Source organism: Lepisma saccharinum, chromosome 12 (assembly GCF_977018435.1).
Source record: "Lepisma saccharinum chromosome 12, izLepSacc3.1, whole genome shotgun sequence".
Lineage (NCBI taxonomy): Eukaryota > Metazoa > Arthropoda > Insecta > Zygentoma > Lepismatidae > Lepisma > Lepisma saccharinum.
The window spans coordinates 53,841,463-53,860,987 of NC_139240.1; the positions used below are offsets into that span (position 1 = coordinate 53,841,463).

The window sequence follows — 19,525 nt, forward strand, 5'->3', positions numbered from 1 at the left end:
GCTCACTATGCGTGCTGCTACCAGATGGTGATGCGACCTTCAGCGATTCAGTGTGTCCAACCATATAGCGGGAGATGTGACTGAACCGGTATCGTAGCTCTGGCATTAAAGACCAGTGACAGCTTTTTCTTTCTCTCTTGAGAGAGAGAGAGAGAGAGCAATCTATTTCTCTCTTTCACTTCTCTCCCTTTCTCTCTCTCTCCATCCTTCTTTCTCTCTTTGTAGAGAAAGAAGGAGAAGACGGAATGAAAGAAAGAAAGAAATAGAATCCTCTTTTATTTTCCTTCCGAAAGGGAGAAGGTTACAAGAGAGAAAGGAAGGAGCAAAGAAGATGGAAGAATAAGGGGTGTAACGAGAAAGGTAGAAAGAGAGAAGGGGGAAGACAAATTCTCCCTCTTTCTCTCTCTCTCTCTCATAAATCTCTCCTCTCTTCCTTCAGAAGAAGAAAGAAAGAGAGAGAGAGAGACAATTTCCATCCATTTTCTCTCTCTTTCTTTCCTTCTTCTCCTCTCTCTCTCTCTCTCTCAACTCTTCTTCCCTCTCTCGTCTTTCTCTTTGTCCAAAGGAGAGAGAGAGAGAGAGAGAGACTTCATTTCTCTTTACATTTCCCTATAAAGAAAGAAGGAAAGAAAAGGGAGGGGCGACGATTTTCCTCTCTCTCTCTCTTCCCTTCTTTCCTGGGAGGCGGCGGCATCGGGGAGGGGGACTGCTTTTTCTCCACCAGAAAGAGAAAATGAAGAAAATAAGAGGGGGTGACGTGTAAGAGAGAGATACTGTCAAGGGACAATAGGGAGGAGAGAGACGGAGAGAAACCTCTTCCCTTCTTTCTTCTTGAAAGGAGAAAATCAACTTCTTCCTTTCTATCGGGGTGGGGGGCGCCGATATGGACCCTTCTTTCTTTCCTTCTTTCTTTTCTCTGGTTCACCCCATCCCTCTCTCTCTCTCACTGTCGCTCTCTCTTTCACCCTCTCTCTCTCTCTCTCTCTCTCTCTCTCTGAGGAAGAGAAGATGGAGGCGTTTCTTCTTCTCCTTCTTTTTCTTTCTTTTCTTTCTCGACCTCCCACCCCTTTCTCCCTTCTCTCACTTCCAGCTCCCTCTCATCAGACACTATTATGGACTGATGCTACAGATTTGTTCGAGTTGTCAGCACTGAGCCTCCCAACAATAAGACGAACCTATAACCCTGCGATTATCAGGCGATAAATTTAGGTACTAGCTGAAAAGCAATAACCAAAGAGTTTGACACACGTTGTGTTTTTCAAGGACGTCGTCATCAGGGGGAACAGGTGGGAGTTTCCTTTAATAGAAGAAAAATTGTATTATGTAATCGTGTTTTATAGATAGAATAGTATGCATTGCTAAACACGGATGTTTCATTTCGTTAATCCAGTTAAACTGTTCTTCGTGATCCTCATCGCTACGATTAACCTAAGAGTTAGAGCAATAACAATTTAACTTATTCTAGAACTAAATTCTACGAAAGAATCTTCGGGCCTTCCCAATGGCGCAATAGTAACGTAGTCGGCTTGTAATCAAAGTGTCCCGACTTCGACACTCGGTGGAGGCACTATTGGTCACTTTAAACTGTAGGTCCTGTCCTGATTACCCTAGCTGTGCATAAATAAACTCCAACTCGAGAAAAATGTTCCCTTTCTTAACCTATTTCTCGAGTTAAAATCGCCTGTTCACATTGTATTCTATTCTAAACCAACCTGTCTACGTAGATATTAGGGAGTTAGTTGGTACTACTTTGCCTCCGATCCAATAAAATATACTAAAATTAAAAAAATATATTAAAACAAATCAAAAGATTTATAATCATATTGCAGTATTGTTTGATACATACCCATACTACAGGCCTCCCCGATGGCGCAGTGGTAGCGTCGTCGCCTTGTAATCAAGGGGTCCCGGGTTCGATTCCCGGTGGAGGCACATAGTGGTTCGGATCCCACTTTAAACTGTAGGTCCATTCCCTAATTGGCCTTACTGTGCATAAAGTGGACTTAAAACCTCAATTCAACCAACCAATACCCATACTACATTACGATCATGAATATTTGATTTTTGAACGAAAAAGTACATTTTTCATGATAACTGCAATTTTTACAAGAAAAGGGTTAACAGATTAAGGTGGTTCCCGTTAGTTCGTGAGTAATGCCTCATTTTATCGTATACCATGTGCATTCATTGAAAACCTGACCATCTTCTGTATTTTTATCAATATCCTAAGTTAATTGATGGCAGGAACTTTCGTTGCACTTACATATACACGGATATACTAATGAAATCCTAAGTTTTCCGATTTATAAACCGTTGCGGAAATTGCACAGAATTGGTATCTGATCAGATAATATTTAACACAGTGTTAAAATTGAAACACAACTCTTAATAACCACTAACGAATCAGAACAGTGATGAATGTAAATATTAAAAAAGTAGATCTATGTGGCTATTAGATATTTTTATCTGAGCAGTTACTACATTTTTTATCACTGTGTGTTACCATATAGCATGACACAATAGGATCGTGTCAATTGTGTTACTGTCGGCTCCGGTGACGAAGTGGTTAGAACATCGCGCTACGACGCCAGGGGTCCCGGATTCGAATCCTGGCCTGGGCATGGGAGGTTTTTGGATGTCCATTAATCAATTTCATCATATCATCTTTCACCCCCCATCTTAGCAAATTAGCCAAAAGTGGCACAAGAAGCGAAGTAAAATGAAGCAAATCAATCGGTCAATTGTATATTACTGATGGGTCAAAAATCGAAAACTGTTAACGTTAGCTAAAATGTGATTGTCAATTTACTTAGAGAGAGAGAGAGAGAGAGAGAGAGAGAGAGAGAGAGAGAGAGAGAGAGAGAGATAAACGAGGAAGAAGAGGAAAGAGACAGGGATAGTGAAAGAGAGAGTCTCTTTCTCTCTTATTCTCTTTCCTCTCTCTCTCTCTCTCTCTCTCTCTCTCTCTCTCTCTGTCTCTCTCTGATCTTATTTTTCAGTGAGAGACAGAGAAAGAGGAAAACCGGAAAGGGAGGGCGAGATAGTGTATAGCAAAGAAAAAGGGAAGAAGAAAACAGAGAGAGAGAGAGAGACACCTCTTGAAGGGGAGGAGAAGGAAAGGGGTAAGGGAAGGAGTATTCCCCTCCTCTATCTCTTTCGGAGGAAGTAGAGGAGAAAAGGAAGACAAGACATAAACGAGAGAGGGAGGGGGATTCTTTTTCTCTCTCTCTCTCTCTCATAGACAGAGACATAGAGAGAAGAACCGTTTTTATTTTATGGTTGATTACTTGCTTTCTAATTTTACTCTTGCTTTGATTGTAGTAACCTGATTCGGCTTGCGAGCTCTGGGTTTATGGCACCTGACCAACCAGTCACTCGCAAGTCTTAAGTTAGCTAATTAGTGAACAGTAAATAAGATTAACACAAAAGAAAATGCACTACTAATAAAATCTAATTTTTACCTTGTATTTGAAAATAAACCTTCAAATTCAATATTCACTACACTTTACACTATAAACAGTGGTATTTCCAATAATCAATATCAACTTTTCTTCTTATGCTGTTCTTCTTATGCCAGAGAATGTGGTGTGGGATTATAATAGTAACAATTGGTTTCAATAACAACTCTTCACAAGCTTAACTTTACTAACGATTTAAACTACCGTCTAATGGGTTTAAAAGTATTTTCTCGACGCCCGGATCTAGTTTGGTCAATCGCGGGGAACTAACAACGCGACGTCCGATGGCACTACTGCCAACCGAGGAAATCTTTGCTCCCCGAGAAAATTGATGCTAAGCCTTTTCTGTTCCCAACTGCACTGTTCTCATTCTTTTTTGGATCACTCACCCCATTGCAACTCTAAGGCTGTGATTGGTCTTAGCATAATCACACCATGCAATGTTAACCAATAGCATTCAAGCTCTTGCCCGCCTAGGTACAGCTTCTACTGCGACGCTATGCAAAACACGCTCACTGAAATCCAACACTCTTCCTACGGACTATTCCTGTTCCTCGTAATCACCCTTTCGTCCTACGTGTGCGTTATTTTACGTGACCCAAAGTAATCGGTCACAGAGGAAAGCTGATAGGAAGATCTCTCTTTCTCTCTGTGTGTGTCATCCGGAGCTATCTTTTAGAGTTTGGGAATGCCAAGTGCGTAAAGATAGAAATTGTTACGTGTATTTAAGGTTGTAACAATATGGAAAGCATACATTCTACAATTCTACACTTCGACAAACTCATTGTTGCTCTCTCTCTCTCTCTCTCTCTCTCTCTCTCTCTCTCTCTCTCTCTCTCTTCTCTCCACTGTTGAAGGTCAATAAAATAGTTGCAATCCAGAAGTGTCCGTGACTGTACACTCACCTGCAATAAAAATGGGGCACGATCCTGAAATACCCGCTTCTCTGCAAGGCTTTATGTGCGTTGCCTAACCATACGGCGATAAGTGGATTTCAATAGGAAGTTTCAATGGCAAAGTTCTACCACGGCCGTAGAGTTATGCAGTGAAGCGGATATTTCAGGATCTAGGTGTCCCATTTTTTTGCCGGTGACTGTACATTCAGGTTTGCATACCGTAAAACGTAGAGGTAAAAAAATTAACGGCGTTTGAAAATGTTAATATTTTCTTCCCAGTGTACCCTCTCGAAGACGTTCCCCAAGTCTATATTATTTATTTGATTCGATTGCCTATTTTTTTTACTTCGCTTTTTGTGCCACCTTTTGGCTAATTTGCGAAGATGGGGATGAGTGATGATATGGTGAAATTGATGAATGGACACTCACAAACATCCATTCCCAGGCCGGGATTCAAACCCGGTATCCCTGGCGCCAGGGAGCAGGCTCAATATTATTTTTGAAATATCTACTGTAAATATTATAAAATAATTCCTTAAAATACTTTCTTTTAGTTTACTTTACTTTGCTCTTCTGCTACTTTTGGCTAATCGCAAATATGAGGATGAGTGATGATATGACCCCCGGCTCAAAATACGCATACTGACAAGTGTTTTGGACTTTAATTCGTAGGTGTGAGCAACACTGTCTGAAGAAATGTATTTACGCTGAAGATAACCCTTGTGAGAGATAACACCTCCTCAATGCGTAAAAATATACAATCATTTGGACAAACAGACAATCGCCGTTACGTCATTTCAGAGGAATTGATGCTCAAGGTCAATTCATGCTTTCCGAGACCAAATTGCTTCATTGCTTTTATTGGTTGATGCGAAAGACAGGGTTGCCAGATGTGTTTGACATCCTGTTGCCTTGCAAGGAAGAAAATGAGTGTTATTGTCATCATCATGGCCGTAGGTTAAGCAACCAGTACTGGTCGCGGAAGGATATTGACACCGGGTAAGTCGTAACGAGACTTAGTATCTTATCATAGACACTCTTAACAATCAAACTTCTGTAAGCAATGGCACATATACGGATTTTTTTTTTTTGTTTTGTTCTATCTCGCTATTATACGGATACGGTAAATAACCGTATAAGGTAGGTAAACCAAAGGTAGACCGTGTTTCCAAGTTAGCCCAATTTACGAAAATGATTTTGATTGATTTGATTTAGTGTTTTAAGTCCACTTTATGCACAGTAAGGCTAATCGGGACTGGACCTACAGTTTAAAGTGGGATCCGACCCACTTGTGCCTCCACCGGGTATCGAACCCGGGACCCCTTGATTACAAGGCGACGACGCTACCACTGCGCCATCGGGGAGGCCCAATTTACGAAAATGATATTAGTATTTGACACAGCTAACAAATGACACTACATTAATATTCCTAGCCCCCTCCCCCCTCAGGTATACCATGCAGAAAACGAACTGTCTCGGGCTGCCATTCATTCAGTCATTCATTCCTTTATTTTGAACCTAACAGTTTTTATGCCTTTTTTGTCCATTTCAATACACATATAAAATGTACATAATTGTTATACATTAAAATTATCAGCCCCCCCCCCCCCATTTTACAGATTTTAGATTAAAAAAAGAGAGCACTTTACCTTTTGCAATTGTATGTTACACTTCCTGAAAAAACTATAGCCAATCCGCACATCTGGATTAACAACCAAACTTAACAAATCTGAACCTTTAGATTATATAAAGTTTTATACAAGATATCTCTTTCGCTATTATACATATTTTGAGCATTCCAGTATTACAGGGAGGTTATTTCAGTCGTTCACCGCCAGAGTGACGGCCGTTCGGCGGACTCTTCATGCAACAGGTCCCGGCAAATTGCATTACAGGAAGTCCGTAACAGAAACCGCTTGTTTTCTAATGTTTCCACTTTTCACAATTACAGTTACAATTACAATTGAAATAAGCACGTACCTTGTCGCAAGGATGCTGGAAAAGGTGTCCTCGCAATTACAAATATTTCTGGCACATTATTTCTGACATCTAATCTTAGATTAGTCATCGCTACTTTATCCTCAGTTGTCGCGACAGCGCCGGCAGCTTATCGGAGGTTGGGTGAGTTGTCAGCCGCGAGAGGGCGCTTCATACTGTACGTGTCGGCAGTGATGCCAACCGTAGGGACATGTCCCTACGCATAGGGACTTTTCACTAAATTTCGCCCGCGTAGGAACGTAGGGACAGATTTTGCCAAATGAGGGAAAACGTAGGTACTTTTTTCAATCTTGGTAAATGACATTTTATGAATTAGTTTATCTGGATACTTTAGCGAGGAGGAGAAAAAAGAACTAACTAACAAATCTCCATCAGAATTTTGGAACATGTTATCGGTTACCAAAAACTTTCAAGGCAAGTTCCTTTTTGAAAACATTTCCACTCTCGCGAAAATAGTGCTAACATTGCTGCATTCTAACTCGGAAACGGAAAGAATATTTTCACGCGGAAACGGAAAGAATATTTTCAATGTTAAGTGATACAAAAACAAAAAAGGGAAATAAAATGGGACCAAAATTGTTAAAGACTGCAGGAAATACAGCATATATCACCAACCAACATCTACCTCTTCACAGCAGCAACATGTATGACTTCAAATAACATAATCAACAGTAAACGACTCAACGCTATTCATTAGGGGTGTGCGGGATCCTTTACTTTAAAAAGTCGTTAATTCTCGACGTTTTCTACCTTGTAAGTTTCTGGAACTTATCGAAAATTGTAAGTTTTTATTCTAGAAATGCAAAAACAATCACTTAAAGTGAAAATGACTTGTAAAATTCGAGATTTCCAGTGCTTCGGGAAATTTCGAACATTTCCCGTCCCGAAAATTTTCCGACTTGGTCGGGAAATTGCAAATTTTTCAGTCCCGAATGTCGGGATTTAAAAAAATTACCGTCCCGATCCCGTCCCGACCCAAAAAATTCTGTCCCGCACAACCCTATTATTCATTAAGGCAAGAATTTACAATACCGGACCCTTCTGTAATTTCTATGCTACGTCTTATACTCACGAAATAATTATTCGTGATGATTTATCTCAAGTTAACATGTTGGGGTGAGGGGGAAAACATTTTCATTAACGTGTAGAAGTTGTAAAATAAGCATTTCAATTCTCGCAATGATTCTCCGTATACAAGTATGGTAGCCATATTTGTTGATATGAACAAATTACAATTAGTTACGCTGTCTACAGCGTTGCCACACTGTTGATTTCATACTTGGAGAGCATGGATCGTGTAAGAATGGCGGAAGAGAACAGTAAAAAAGTTGTTAATGTTGTACAGATTGTTAGGTGGAGTGTGCAGGAGGATGGCTGTGGGCTAATTAATAAACTTATGGATTTCAGTATATTGCCCAAAGAACGTGCTTACATGTGACAGCGACAATCACGATGTAGAAGAACTGATTTGATTACAGGTAAATTTGGCAACAGTACATCAATCATAAAATTGCAGGATACGAAAATGGCGTCTTCGATGATGAACGTTTGCCGTTAAAGTGCTACGAAAATAATATTTTTTATCGGTTCCTAATCACAATTACCGCAAAACCATTCAGGAATAGCCCCACTGACCATTCTCGGTAAGTTTAGGTTAAGTTAGGTTAGGCAAACATAGTTAAAATTTGGGCTCGAAAAAAACATGCACGGGTAGCCCCACAAACCATTGACGGATAGCCCCACGAACCATTCAGGTACGGTTAGGTTAGGTTAGGATAGGATAGGCAAACATAGTTAAAATTTGGGGTCGTAGTAATATCAGGAATGTATATTTCGTTTTTTAAGTATTGGAAACACAAAATCTTCCGGTAAATAATGAGCAATCGTGCCGATCGCGGACCACTCAATTTCACTTATTTTGCAATTTCTACACGTGACCCCCCAAATTTTAACTTCAAATTCGTGATTAGGAGGCCTCAATTAGTGAGTATGCAAAATATTACAAAAATCGGGGAGGGGTCATGTATTGGAAATTCGCTCCTTCATTAATTGTGGAGGCACCGAGCAGAAAGATTTGGTAAGTAAATGTGTATATTTTATCTTCTGTTTTGCATGCTCATGAGGTGTTGTTTTTACTTGGCGTAGGGACATTTGGTCAGTTGTAGGGACATTTTGACTACGTCTGTAGGGACATTGCCGAAAAATGGTTAGCAACACTGTCGGCTACCAGACGTCAAGTGTACGTTCATGTTCACTTCTGTTTGCGTTTATCAGTACGCGTGTTGCTTATACTGTGTTATTGTAATGTGCTACTCATGGCCAGTGCTTTATTGTGTGTTAATTGTTATTCATTCATAACTTATGTCGTTAAACAAATATAGTCTTGAACAGAGAGTTTTTATGTACGATAATTACGTGAAAACGAATTCTTGCAAAGAAAAAGTGGTCAGGGAATTACGAGAGACAGGATCTCTTGAACCTAAGAAACGCGTTGTATTGCTGTTGAAGGAGGTCATTTTCAACATCTCTTATAACACAGGAGGTTAGTGATCATCATTATTATTACTTTTAAATATCATTTTACGCTTTCGGTTCGCTTTATGCGCCGGGATGCTGTCTTCCCTTTCTGACAACTGACGATAAAGTAGCGATGACTAATCTAAGATTAGATGTCAGAAATAAGGTGCCAGAAATATTTGTATGTGGGAGGACACCTTTCCAGCATCCTTGCGACAAGGTACGTGCTTATTTCAATTGTAATTGTAACTGTAATTGTGAAAAGTGGAAACATTACAAAACAAGCGGTTTCTGTTGCGGACTTCCTGAACGCAATTTGCCGGGACCTGTTGCATGAAGAGTCCGCCGAACGGCCGTCACTCTGGCGGTGAACGACTGAAATAACCTCCCTGTATATGTTGTGCATCTGCACTTTCCCAGCCACATTCACATTTCTTATTGTTCGTTATTCCAATTCATTAAATGTTGCCTAGTACACAAATGACCCGATCATGTAAAGATTGAAAGTTTGTCTTTTAATCTAGAACGTTGAAGTGCAAAATTTTCACACGAAAGTTTAATGTGTGCAAGTTACATGGACAAAAGTAAGCTTTGTAACAGAGCTTGACTCAGCTGGAGACAACTTAAATAAAAAATATTAAAATAAGATAATATTGTGATACCTGATGTATTGTATAGTGCACCCTTTCAAATATGTACCTAAAAATATATTAATACATATTAGGTTGAAGATTAATTTCCAGTGCGGCTGCGGTCTGCCAGCAGCCATTTTATTTAATATTGTGGAACCCGTGGCGTCGTAGGAACTGTCTACAATGTAAGCCAACAATCAAAAGTTTGACATCAATAATTGTCTCTAATAACACGTGAAAACGTGAATAAACATGAATAGATATGTTTTCTTGAGCACAAGAATCATTTTCTAAGCCAACTATAAGTAGGCTTACCATATTTCTTTGGGCCCAACCCAGGACATATTCGCGATCAACTCGTTACTGCTGAATTTCAGGTTTTTTTTTACAAAAATAAATTGAAATTACTTAAAAGCCTTAACATTTTATTGCAACATTAAACCATAAATTGAACAAGAAAAAATATTATCATTATTTTCTGAAATCAATCGGTCAATTTTCAAATGTCTAATTGAATAATACATTTTCTGATGTTTAGGAAGCCTCTCTGTTCTAGGTAGCATTATCTGTTAGTTCACTGAGTTGTACTTTTCACAAGACATGACTTTTTTCAGAAATGGCTTGTTTCTTTTAATAACATCATAAAATTCACAACATGAAAGTTCTGCATTAATTTTAACATTCAGCAGATGTTTAACAGTGGATACTAGAAGTCTACCTCTTTATGCAGACCAAATATTTCCCCATAATTGAAAACACTCTCTCAACTGGAGCAGATGTTCCAGGCAAAGACATAGCAAACTCATCCATTTTAGAAATGTTGGTACATGAAATATCAGTCTTGTGAAACACCTTAAAAATTGCTTGCCACTTCTCTTCAATAGTATCTGGTACTTCTTCATAACTTGAACCTATTGGTTTTGAATTACCGTCTCATAAATTCTGGTGGTGAATATTCAATACCGGTAGCTATTTTCATGTTCAGATTCTCAAAACCCCGGACATTTTGTAATCCCGGACAGCACTATAAAACCAGGACTGTCCGGGCTAATCCCGGAAGTATGGTAAGCCTAACTACGTATAAACCGTGGGCCACCTTTGGGATTCATGAGGTCACCTTGGGAACAGATGTGACGGTTTTGTATTTTTTTTTTTTTTAAAGTTACAAGCAATGTTACAAAATATCCATTTGGTACACGTTGTTAATTAGTTATAGGAGTTATTTATTTTAATTTCAGAAATGTATCTCTCATTAGAGATTTGTAAATTGCTCTAGAAGCTTAACTCGGACCACCTTTGGCCTTACAAAGAATGATCAAGTCAACATCTTATCATGGTATCTTATCGTGAAGCATGAAAGGTATTACAAACACGAGATAGTATGTTCATTTTGAATTAATAAGTGATTTAGTTGGGACTACTGTATGGAGATATCTCATGTAAGGAAGAACTCATCCCAACTCCTTTACTAGCATTTCTCCGCTACACTTCATAGCAGCTGATTCTGAGTAGTTGCATAGTTAAATGCACTTTGCGAATTAAGCATCAGTGGCGTATTTGCGATTTCATTTCGGTAAGTACGGTTTTTTGGGGCATGCAAATTTATATAAGTAAGTTACCAGTTTGTAAACTAAACTATAGCCTTGCGGCGCTGAGTACCCCAGAACATTGGTTCTAACTTAGGCCATTGAATCTTATAATAATATTTACACGTAATTAGGAAAAACTTGCTTTATTTACTTTCTAAGAAAACCCAAACAAATTGTGAACCCAAGTGTCTTGTGAACACTTTAATACATGTAAAATATCAGCACTATGCCACGAAAACTTTAGTGGAAAACAGCCTGCTGTTATTTCGGCTCGATAAGGTTGGCCAGTTGCAGAATGGGGTCCTTCTTTAATCCACAAGGCTGCATACATTTCGACAGGAAAATCTGTGATGACTGGGACACGAATGATTTTTGAATTGCGTTTGTTATATTATAGTTAAGAAATGGTGTACTATGTGCTTTCAATACCATTTTCGTTGAGGGGAGAAAAACATTCCTGGCAGACACAGAAATAATTTTATTTTGCCGGGAATATTTTTTTCGTGTGGGAAAATCCCCGGCACCCCCCCCCGCCCCCCCCCCCGTGAATTCGCACACTGGCTTATTGTATTTTATAGCTTCTAAATTTTGTGTATCAAATTCATCTAAGATTAAGAAGTGATATGTTTAAATTATTCTGCTTTACCCGTATTTTTGTTTTTATCTACCACATACCGTAACTTAAAATTTAATCAGAAGTAATATTTATTTTTATTGGTTCGATTCACAGTCAGTTTCGTAATTTATTGAATTAGGTTATTTTACTTCGTTTTCTTGCACCTTTTGGCTAATCGCGACGATGAGGATGAGTGATGATATGATGAAATTGATGAAGGAACACTCACAAAGAACGCCCTCACCCAGGCCGGGATTCGAACCCGGTATCACTGCGTCATAGCGCGCTGTATGTCATTGACCATATTGGAAATGCTAATTCGAAAATGCTCTTCTGAGGCATATAAAGCTTATTGAATTCGGTATCACCGCAATTAAACGCACGAGCATATGATCGTCTTATTTCCACACAGAAAACAAAAAGTCACAGTACATAAACTCCGTACCAGCTAACTGTAGACCAGGCGAACGAGAAGAAGTCTCTGCGCAAGTAGTGACGCGAGACGGCTCCACCAATGAACAGTGAGAGAAACGGGATTGTGTAATGGGCGACGGGAGTTACCCTATTTCCTCCTTCGCTATGCAGCGTTGCAAACTTTTGAAAAGGATAATACCGAACGCACATGGCAAACGGACCGTATTTTTGTCTCCAGGTCCGTACGATTGGTTTAAGAATTTCTTAGGGAAACATTAGGGATAAAACTGCAACAGCAAATTTTGACAAGCTGGACCGTAGGTCCGTACATGTACGGTCAGGACCGTACGGTTGGCAACGCTGCGCTTTCACCACTCGATATTCCTCCTCCTCCTCTGCCGATATGCGGAGCCCTGCTCTACAGTTATCTGGTACAGGGTATAGTCTATATTTTAATTCAAAAGCTTTATTTCTCCTTCTTGTCTAAAGATCACAGGTATCTACGCAGTTGCAAGCAGAATTTCACAGATATATATGTTCAGAGTAGATGACCAAATACATAACGTGACATTCTAGAGAAATTATGTTAATGTATTGAAATTTGAGGGCAGGAATCTTTGGCAACTCAAGTGAGAAGCCACAGCAAAATGTTTCTTTTAAAATTACGATAAGTAATAATCTAATGAGTAACTTGTTATTTGTTCCTTCCATTGTAATTTCAAACGAACTTGTATCATTGTTGTGAGCAATTCCATTTTGACAGACAAATTTACATGATTTTTTTAAATGTAACCCTCAAATATGTAATCATGTAATTTCATTTTCCTTGAATTAAGTTATTCCTCTCTCATTTCAATTTTCAGCTGCAGAAAATAATTATTTTGTATTGTAACGGGTGTGACACTTCTGATACATGGCATTAGGACCTTCCTCAGTCTTTGAGAAAACTGTTGATTTAATAAAAGAACATCTACAGTTTATTCTGAGAAGTTTATTGTGCTTCTAACTCGGACGAACACAAGTACTACAAAAAAAATATTCGAGAACCAAAACAGTTGAACATCGATAGTGCAGCTTTGCACAGACTACAACCTATGTAGTATATTAACTCTTGAATTCCAGTTTATACACTTTATATGTTTATTGACAAAAACACCCTACAAAAACTCTGTGAAATATATGGGTTTCTTGAAACAATTTTATTTTATTTTCACAAAGCAAACTTTACTCGACCTAGATGCTTTTAGTTTCAAAACAATATTACTTCATACATTGTTTAAAAACTTGTTTTGCCTTTGATGGGAGTGACATCATGCACAATATTTACTTGGTAGGATTATGGAACAACGCTATCAAAATCATTATAAATAGATTCCTCAAAAGTAACATTTATTTCAGAAATGAAGTAGGATACTTCAGAACTTAAGATATACGTAGATAAATAAATGAGACAATTAGAACGAAATTAGAATTAATTTAGTTTTCTTATGGTATAATCATAATGAAACTAATTAAGTGGAATCACCACACATAAAATCCCGCTTCTACTATAAAAGAAAGTAATTGATTTGAAACAATATCTTATTTAAAAGCCATTAGAGTAATGTTTGTATTAATAATTACAAATTCTGCATAGTTTTCCCTTCAATTTCACAAAAAAGTGAAACTTTGAATAAAAATATATTAATCTTATTTGTCTACTTTCACACGGAATGGCAATTCTATACAAGTAAATTTTAATTTCAGGTATCACATGCAGAAATAAAAAGCATCAGTGACTGACAGTGATTCCAAAATGTCACCTCTTTCCATCTTTATCACTCTCTCCTTGGTTGTTGGCCTGTTTGGAGCCTTATACTTATATCTTTCGAATGTTTACGACCACTGGAGAAAGAAAGGAGTTAAGTACTTGAAACCGTTGTTCTTCTTCGGGAATCTCAAAGACGTATTTCTACAAAAGAAACATATAGCTTTCATGCAGAGGGACTTCTACAATGAGTTGGAAGGGGAACCATTCGGCGGTGTATTTGAAATCACTAGGCCAGCTCTTGTGCTCAGGGATCCAGATATGATCAAGACATTCCTCATCAAAGATTTCGACCACTTCAACGACAGGAACTTCACCATCGATGAAGACATTGACCCTCTTGAAGGAAAGAACCTCTTCATGCTTGCAGGACAACGCTGGAAGCACATGAGGACACTCCTGTCGCCTACGTACACCTCAGGTAGGATGAAGAAGATGTTCCACCTGGTGGCAGACTGTGCAGAAGAGTTGAGCAGGTTCCTCCAGGAGCATGCAAAGAACCAAGACATGCTGGAGGCTAAGGAGTTCTTGGGGAACTATACTGCTGACGTCACGGCCTCCTGCGCCTTTGGGATCAAGGGAAATTGCCTCAAAGATCCCAATGCCGAGTTCACCAGGTTGGCGAAGGAGGTCCTGGACACGTCTGGAATCATTCGCAACCTGTCTATGCTCGTCATTGTCTTCTTCCCTTCCATAGCTAGAATGTTGAAGTTGCGCGTCATGTCGGAGGAGTTGAACGACAAGTTTCGTTTGATCGTGAGGGAGACCATAACGCATAGGGAACAGACCAAAGTGAGGAGGGATGATTTCATGGATCTTCTCATGCAGATCAGGAACAAGGGTCGACTCGATGATGAAGATCAAGAAGTCCACAATGGCACGAGGATTATTAATGGCCTTGACAGCCGACCTAAGGAAGGTAAGTTGAATCCATTTAACTCCCAGTTTCTATTCGCTTTTGCTTTCGATTCACGTGCCCTTCCACTAAGTAAGTCAGGCCTCGAGAAATGGTCCGGTGAACCTTCCCGTTGCGTCTCGTCAGAAATGGCAACAGACCATTCCTGTCCGTTTAATATTTTAAATATTTCACTGCATTGTCCTTTTCAGTGTGAACTAAATTGTTAATACTCTTTAATATATATATTGTTGGGTGACAAGGTTTCTACGAGGTAAGAGGGATGTCACTTAGGGATGTAGCAGTAAAACAATGTTCAACTGGGTTTCACAGGTTGTGCATGAAATATGTCAATAAGTCATCACTTGTGCTCCTGACCCACTCTCAAATAAATGCCATTAATATACTCACAACCACGCATTACGCAAATAGAGCATAACTCGTGAACTGCCTTCATAGTTTCCTTCTTCCTCTTCCCTCGAACCAACAGCGCCCCCCTCCCCGAGAACAACAAATAAGGAGCTAAGAGGAAATCTGGCAAAAACGGCTGCATCCTGTCAAAGCCCCGCCTCCTTTTTTCTGTGATTAAAAAAAAACAACTAAAGTCCCTTGTTGCATATCACGTGACTAGCCAGAACAAAGTTCTCACCACGCATTCATGCGAGTAGAACTCAAGCTACATCAAGTCCTCAAGGAAGGTTATTTAATCCTCTAACAGAGGGAGCTGATCTTTCAGAACTTTCTTTGAAGTAAAGTGGCATTGGGATCAGAACTTCAACTATACAGTTACAGACGGTATCTAAGAGAAGAAGTGGTGAACAGTAAGTTAACCTCGTGTTTCATAGAGGATTTCCCACACTTTATTTCCATTTTCCAGAGTTTTCACTGGATGACATCACAGCTCAGGCGATGCTCATAATCGCCGCTGGTTTTGAAACCAGCTCTACAACAATGAGTTTTGCTCTGCACGAGCTGGCCATGAACGCAGACATACAGACTGCATTAAGAGACGAAATAGATGACGTCATGGAACAGCATGGAGGGAGGATAACTTACGAGGGTATTCACCAGATGAGCTACTTGGATAGAGTTGTATCAGGTAAGGTTTCTTGTTCTTTCCATTCGTTTACTGTAAATAAGAATTGATGACAAGTAAGTTCAGCCTTCAACTCTCACCAGACAGTAGTACGATCTGGATGCGTTCCTCACGCGTTAGGATCATTCTGACATTCTCTCACACTTGGAAAATGAGACATTTGTTACAATCATATAGTCATAACTTTTTCCTGACTAAGTATAGGCTAAAAGAACCTTCACCATTGTATTTATCGTGAAATTCTAGCCTGGTTTGATATATTGCATCACCCCCTTCCCATTTTAAAAAGAAATGCGTTGAATTGTATATGTCGGTCACCAATATGGCGGCCTTCCGCTTGGAACATATCAATATGGTTCCCCCTAGGCCTAACTTGTTTCTTTCATGACCAATTGTACACAGCCTAAATCCTTTATATTTTATAGGGGGTTGTTAAGGGACTTTTGAATCACCCAGTAGATCAATGACTATCTATGAAGATTGAAAATTTAATCTAGAATAAGTATACACTAAGGGAGTGCTGCACTACCGCACAGGCAATGAAAGGGCGCAAAGAAAGTGACATATTAGCATAGATTCCGTTGCGGTGTTGCCACATCTATTGAGGTACACAAATTCAAATGATTCTATCTATAGACATATTTTTAAATATGGTAGTAATAATTCCATGCAAAATACTTCCCTGCAACTCTTTTATTAGGTGTTTATAAGATGTTCTGTTAGTATAAGCAGAAATATTATGTTTGTGGTAGTATAGTTACCTTGAAAACTGTTTTTAACATGTTCTATTTGATCCAAGAACGCTTTATATTCTACCATATTTGCAGAGACCTTAAGAAAGTATCCAACAGCTGGTTCTGCTGTAACCCGTATGTGTACCAAGGACTACCTGGTTCCAGGGACCAACGTGGTTATAGACAAAGGAACAAGTATTATTGTGCCTGTATACGGTTTGCACTATGACCCCAAGTATTACCCGAACCCGGACAAGTTTGACCCTGACAGGTTCACCGAAAAAGGCAAGAAGAGTAGGCCCATTTACACATATCTGCCATTTGGTGAAGGACCTAGAAACTGTATAGGTAAGTTCACGGTATGGCGTGGTATGTCAATATCAATATGTTTATTCATCATTAAGCATTACAATACTGCAATAGATGTCGTGATTCGTAAAAATATAACACATAATACAAAACAAGCAAATACATGGAAGTAGCATGTCAAAGTAATACTGTATATATGATTTATTTTATTGTGGAATATTTATTTTTCAAATAATTACAATTTTAACAAACACAATTTTCATTTATATACATACGTCTTTAAACACTCAACAGTTCCCAAATTATTAAAAAAATAGTTTGTGAGATATTGTGGATATAGTAGGAATATTGGTGGCTCTCTTTCAAACTATGCAATTGGTTTTTAGCTAACGTTAACTATTATTCGAGCTTTTGGTTGTAAATTTGACCCAAGCATCACACTGCATGATAGAGCACATAATTGTTTTTAAAGTTTAATAATTTATTACTCCTTGTTCCTCAGTTTGTTTCAATTGTTTATTAAAAGTTGTATTGGGTGTTCAATAATAAATATAATTCAAATATAATATTGCTTGCAATTGCAGTCACGGTGTGTGTTAATGTAAAGTGGTATTGCTCGGCAAATTGTCCATGACTATTTTCATTAATTTTTCTCTCATATCGTATGTGATTTTTAAGTGATGGAATTTTGTGTATGCTGGTGCAGAAGTTGTCAACAGCTTGTTTTGAGTTTTCTATCTTGAAGCTCTTATTGGGTCAAATAAAGTGCACGAACATGGTGATGGACAATTTCCATGGTAGTATTTATGGACCCCACTGTACATGTGTGTTAGTAATTTCAATGAAAATACTTAGTGATTACATTAACTTTGAATGTTGACTACAAGACAGACATTAGTGGACAATTTACAATGAATTAGTTTAATGTAGTAGTAGTTTAACATAATCAATGCTACTCACAGGTCAACTGGAACCAAATTGTTTCATTGAACAAATCACGTCTTTCTTATTTTTTTCAGGTATGAGGTTTGGCTTGATGCAAGTGAAAGTGGGCCTTGCGTATATCGTGTCAAAGTACGAAGTCCACACGTGCCAGAAAACTAGCGTGCCTTTTGAGTATATGACCACCAATTTTAATCTTGCCCCTAAAGCTGGAGTCTGGGTGAAGATTACGGAAAGAAGCGACTCTCCTTCAGTGACACAATAAGAACAAAGATGTGAAGTATGCTGTAAAAAGTATGTGAATTGAAATGTAATTATAATTAGGCTAATTATGAGATTGTTGTCACTGAATCTCTTGAATACAAGATATTGAATTTGAGGTTGCGTATCTGAATTTTGTTTCTGAGGTTGTTCTGAAATCAATATTTTGGAAATAAATTAGGGTCGGTATTGCTGCTACAGCTATTTCTCGTCGTCTTCTTCTTCTAACGCTCAAAAATTCTTCTTTTAGCCTGTGCTAAATGAACAAAACCCACAATGGTGTTTAAGTTGTGTCTGATAAGCAGCACCCCACAAATGGGGATCAGCCAATGGCAATGCTCAAAACAGTTGTAGCAGCAATACATTACATTAAGAAATACACGTATTAATGCTTTAAAAATTATTTACATTGATATGTACATAGGCGGAGTTCTGGAGGGGCCAGACCTCCCCTGGCCTGGCCCGTCCAACTTAAAAAAATATTAAAAAAAATAACACATGATTAAGTTCAGTTACTACATTTTTGTTATGAAGTCATACCGCAAATCTTGACGTTTGGCATGCTGTCATGTGCGCTAATTGTGGCGCAATAGCGGGTCTTAGACGATTTGATTGATGTGTACAGTTTGAAGAAAGAAAAACGTAAAATGACTTTGTGTTGAGTCAACAGTTACTGCTGGGGCATCAAAAGAACTTTTCAATTTATTTTTTTCTAAAATTTCTGAAGCTTACTATTGTACCGTAACTTTTTTAAAGTAATACAAGTATGTATCAATATAAATTTAATGAAATGCAAAATGCAATAATCGTACTGTTTTGCTTATTTTAAAACTGACAACGAATATACTAATTAATATTTGTTTACATAAGCGAGGAAATTTAACATTTTCAAATCTAAAAGATCTAAAACTAAGTGTTTTTAAGTTGTTTTTTTTGGGGGGGGAAGGCCTCCGAACGTCTTATAGACTAGGGGATATTCAATATCTGGTACATCATATGCTTCTTCCAAAGTCTGGCCCTCCCAAAGCAAAAGCTCAAACTCCGCCCATGGGTATGTGGTCTGTGAAATTTCAAAACGGTGGCCAATAGTGTTGGCCAAAGTACCTTTATTAGGTAGGCCATTCCCGAGGTTCCAAAATTTTTCCCCCATGATCTTCTGCGCGCTATGACGTTATGAAGAGGACAGAATCGAACTTACTTCGTTAGAGTATACGGAAGCTTGAAATAAATGGGTCGTTTTTTACGTATACACACCTTTTCTTGAATGCCGGTATAATTAGTACAAATCAGCCTGTTTGTGCTATTGCCACGTGCAAAAATAATAGAAGATAATCGCCTTGAATAAAGTGATCATCGCTTCC

The 19,525-nt window shown here is 38.6% G+C and overlaps 1 protein-coding gene across 2 annotated transcripts; it reads left to right on the forward strand.

Annotated features, from left to right (window-relative positions):
* Positions 1-5,276: 5,276 nt before the first annotated feature.
* LOC145996091 (cytochrome P450 6j1-like) lies at positions 5,277-18,370 on the forward strand. Of its 2 annotated transcripts, none has more exons than XM_083132345.1 (5): positions 5,277-5,353; positions 13,867-14,846; positions 15,700-15,921; positions 16,746-17,000; positions 17,981-18,370. In XM_083132345.1, exons 2-5 carry the CDS (start codon positions 13,916-13,918, stop codon positions 18,166-18,168), a joined length of 1,596 nt encoding a protein of 531 aa, XP_082988471.1. In that variant the 5' UTR covers positions 5,277-5,353; positions 13,867-13,915; the 3' UTR covers positions 18,169-18,370. The 2 variants fall into 2 exon arrangements, with proteins under 2 accessions (XP_082988471.1, XP_082988472.1); XM_083132346.1 differs by lacking the exon at positions 5,277-5,353 and adding an exon at positions 10,922-11,074.
* Positions 18,371-19,525: the final 1,155 nt, after the last annotated feature.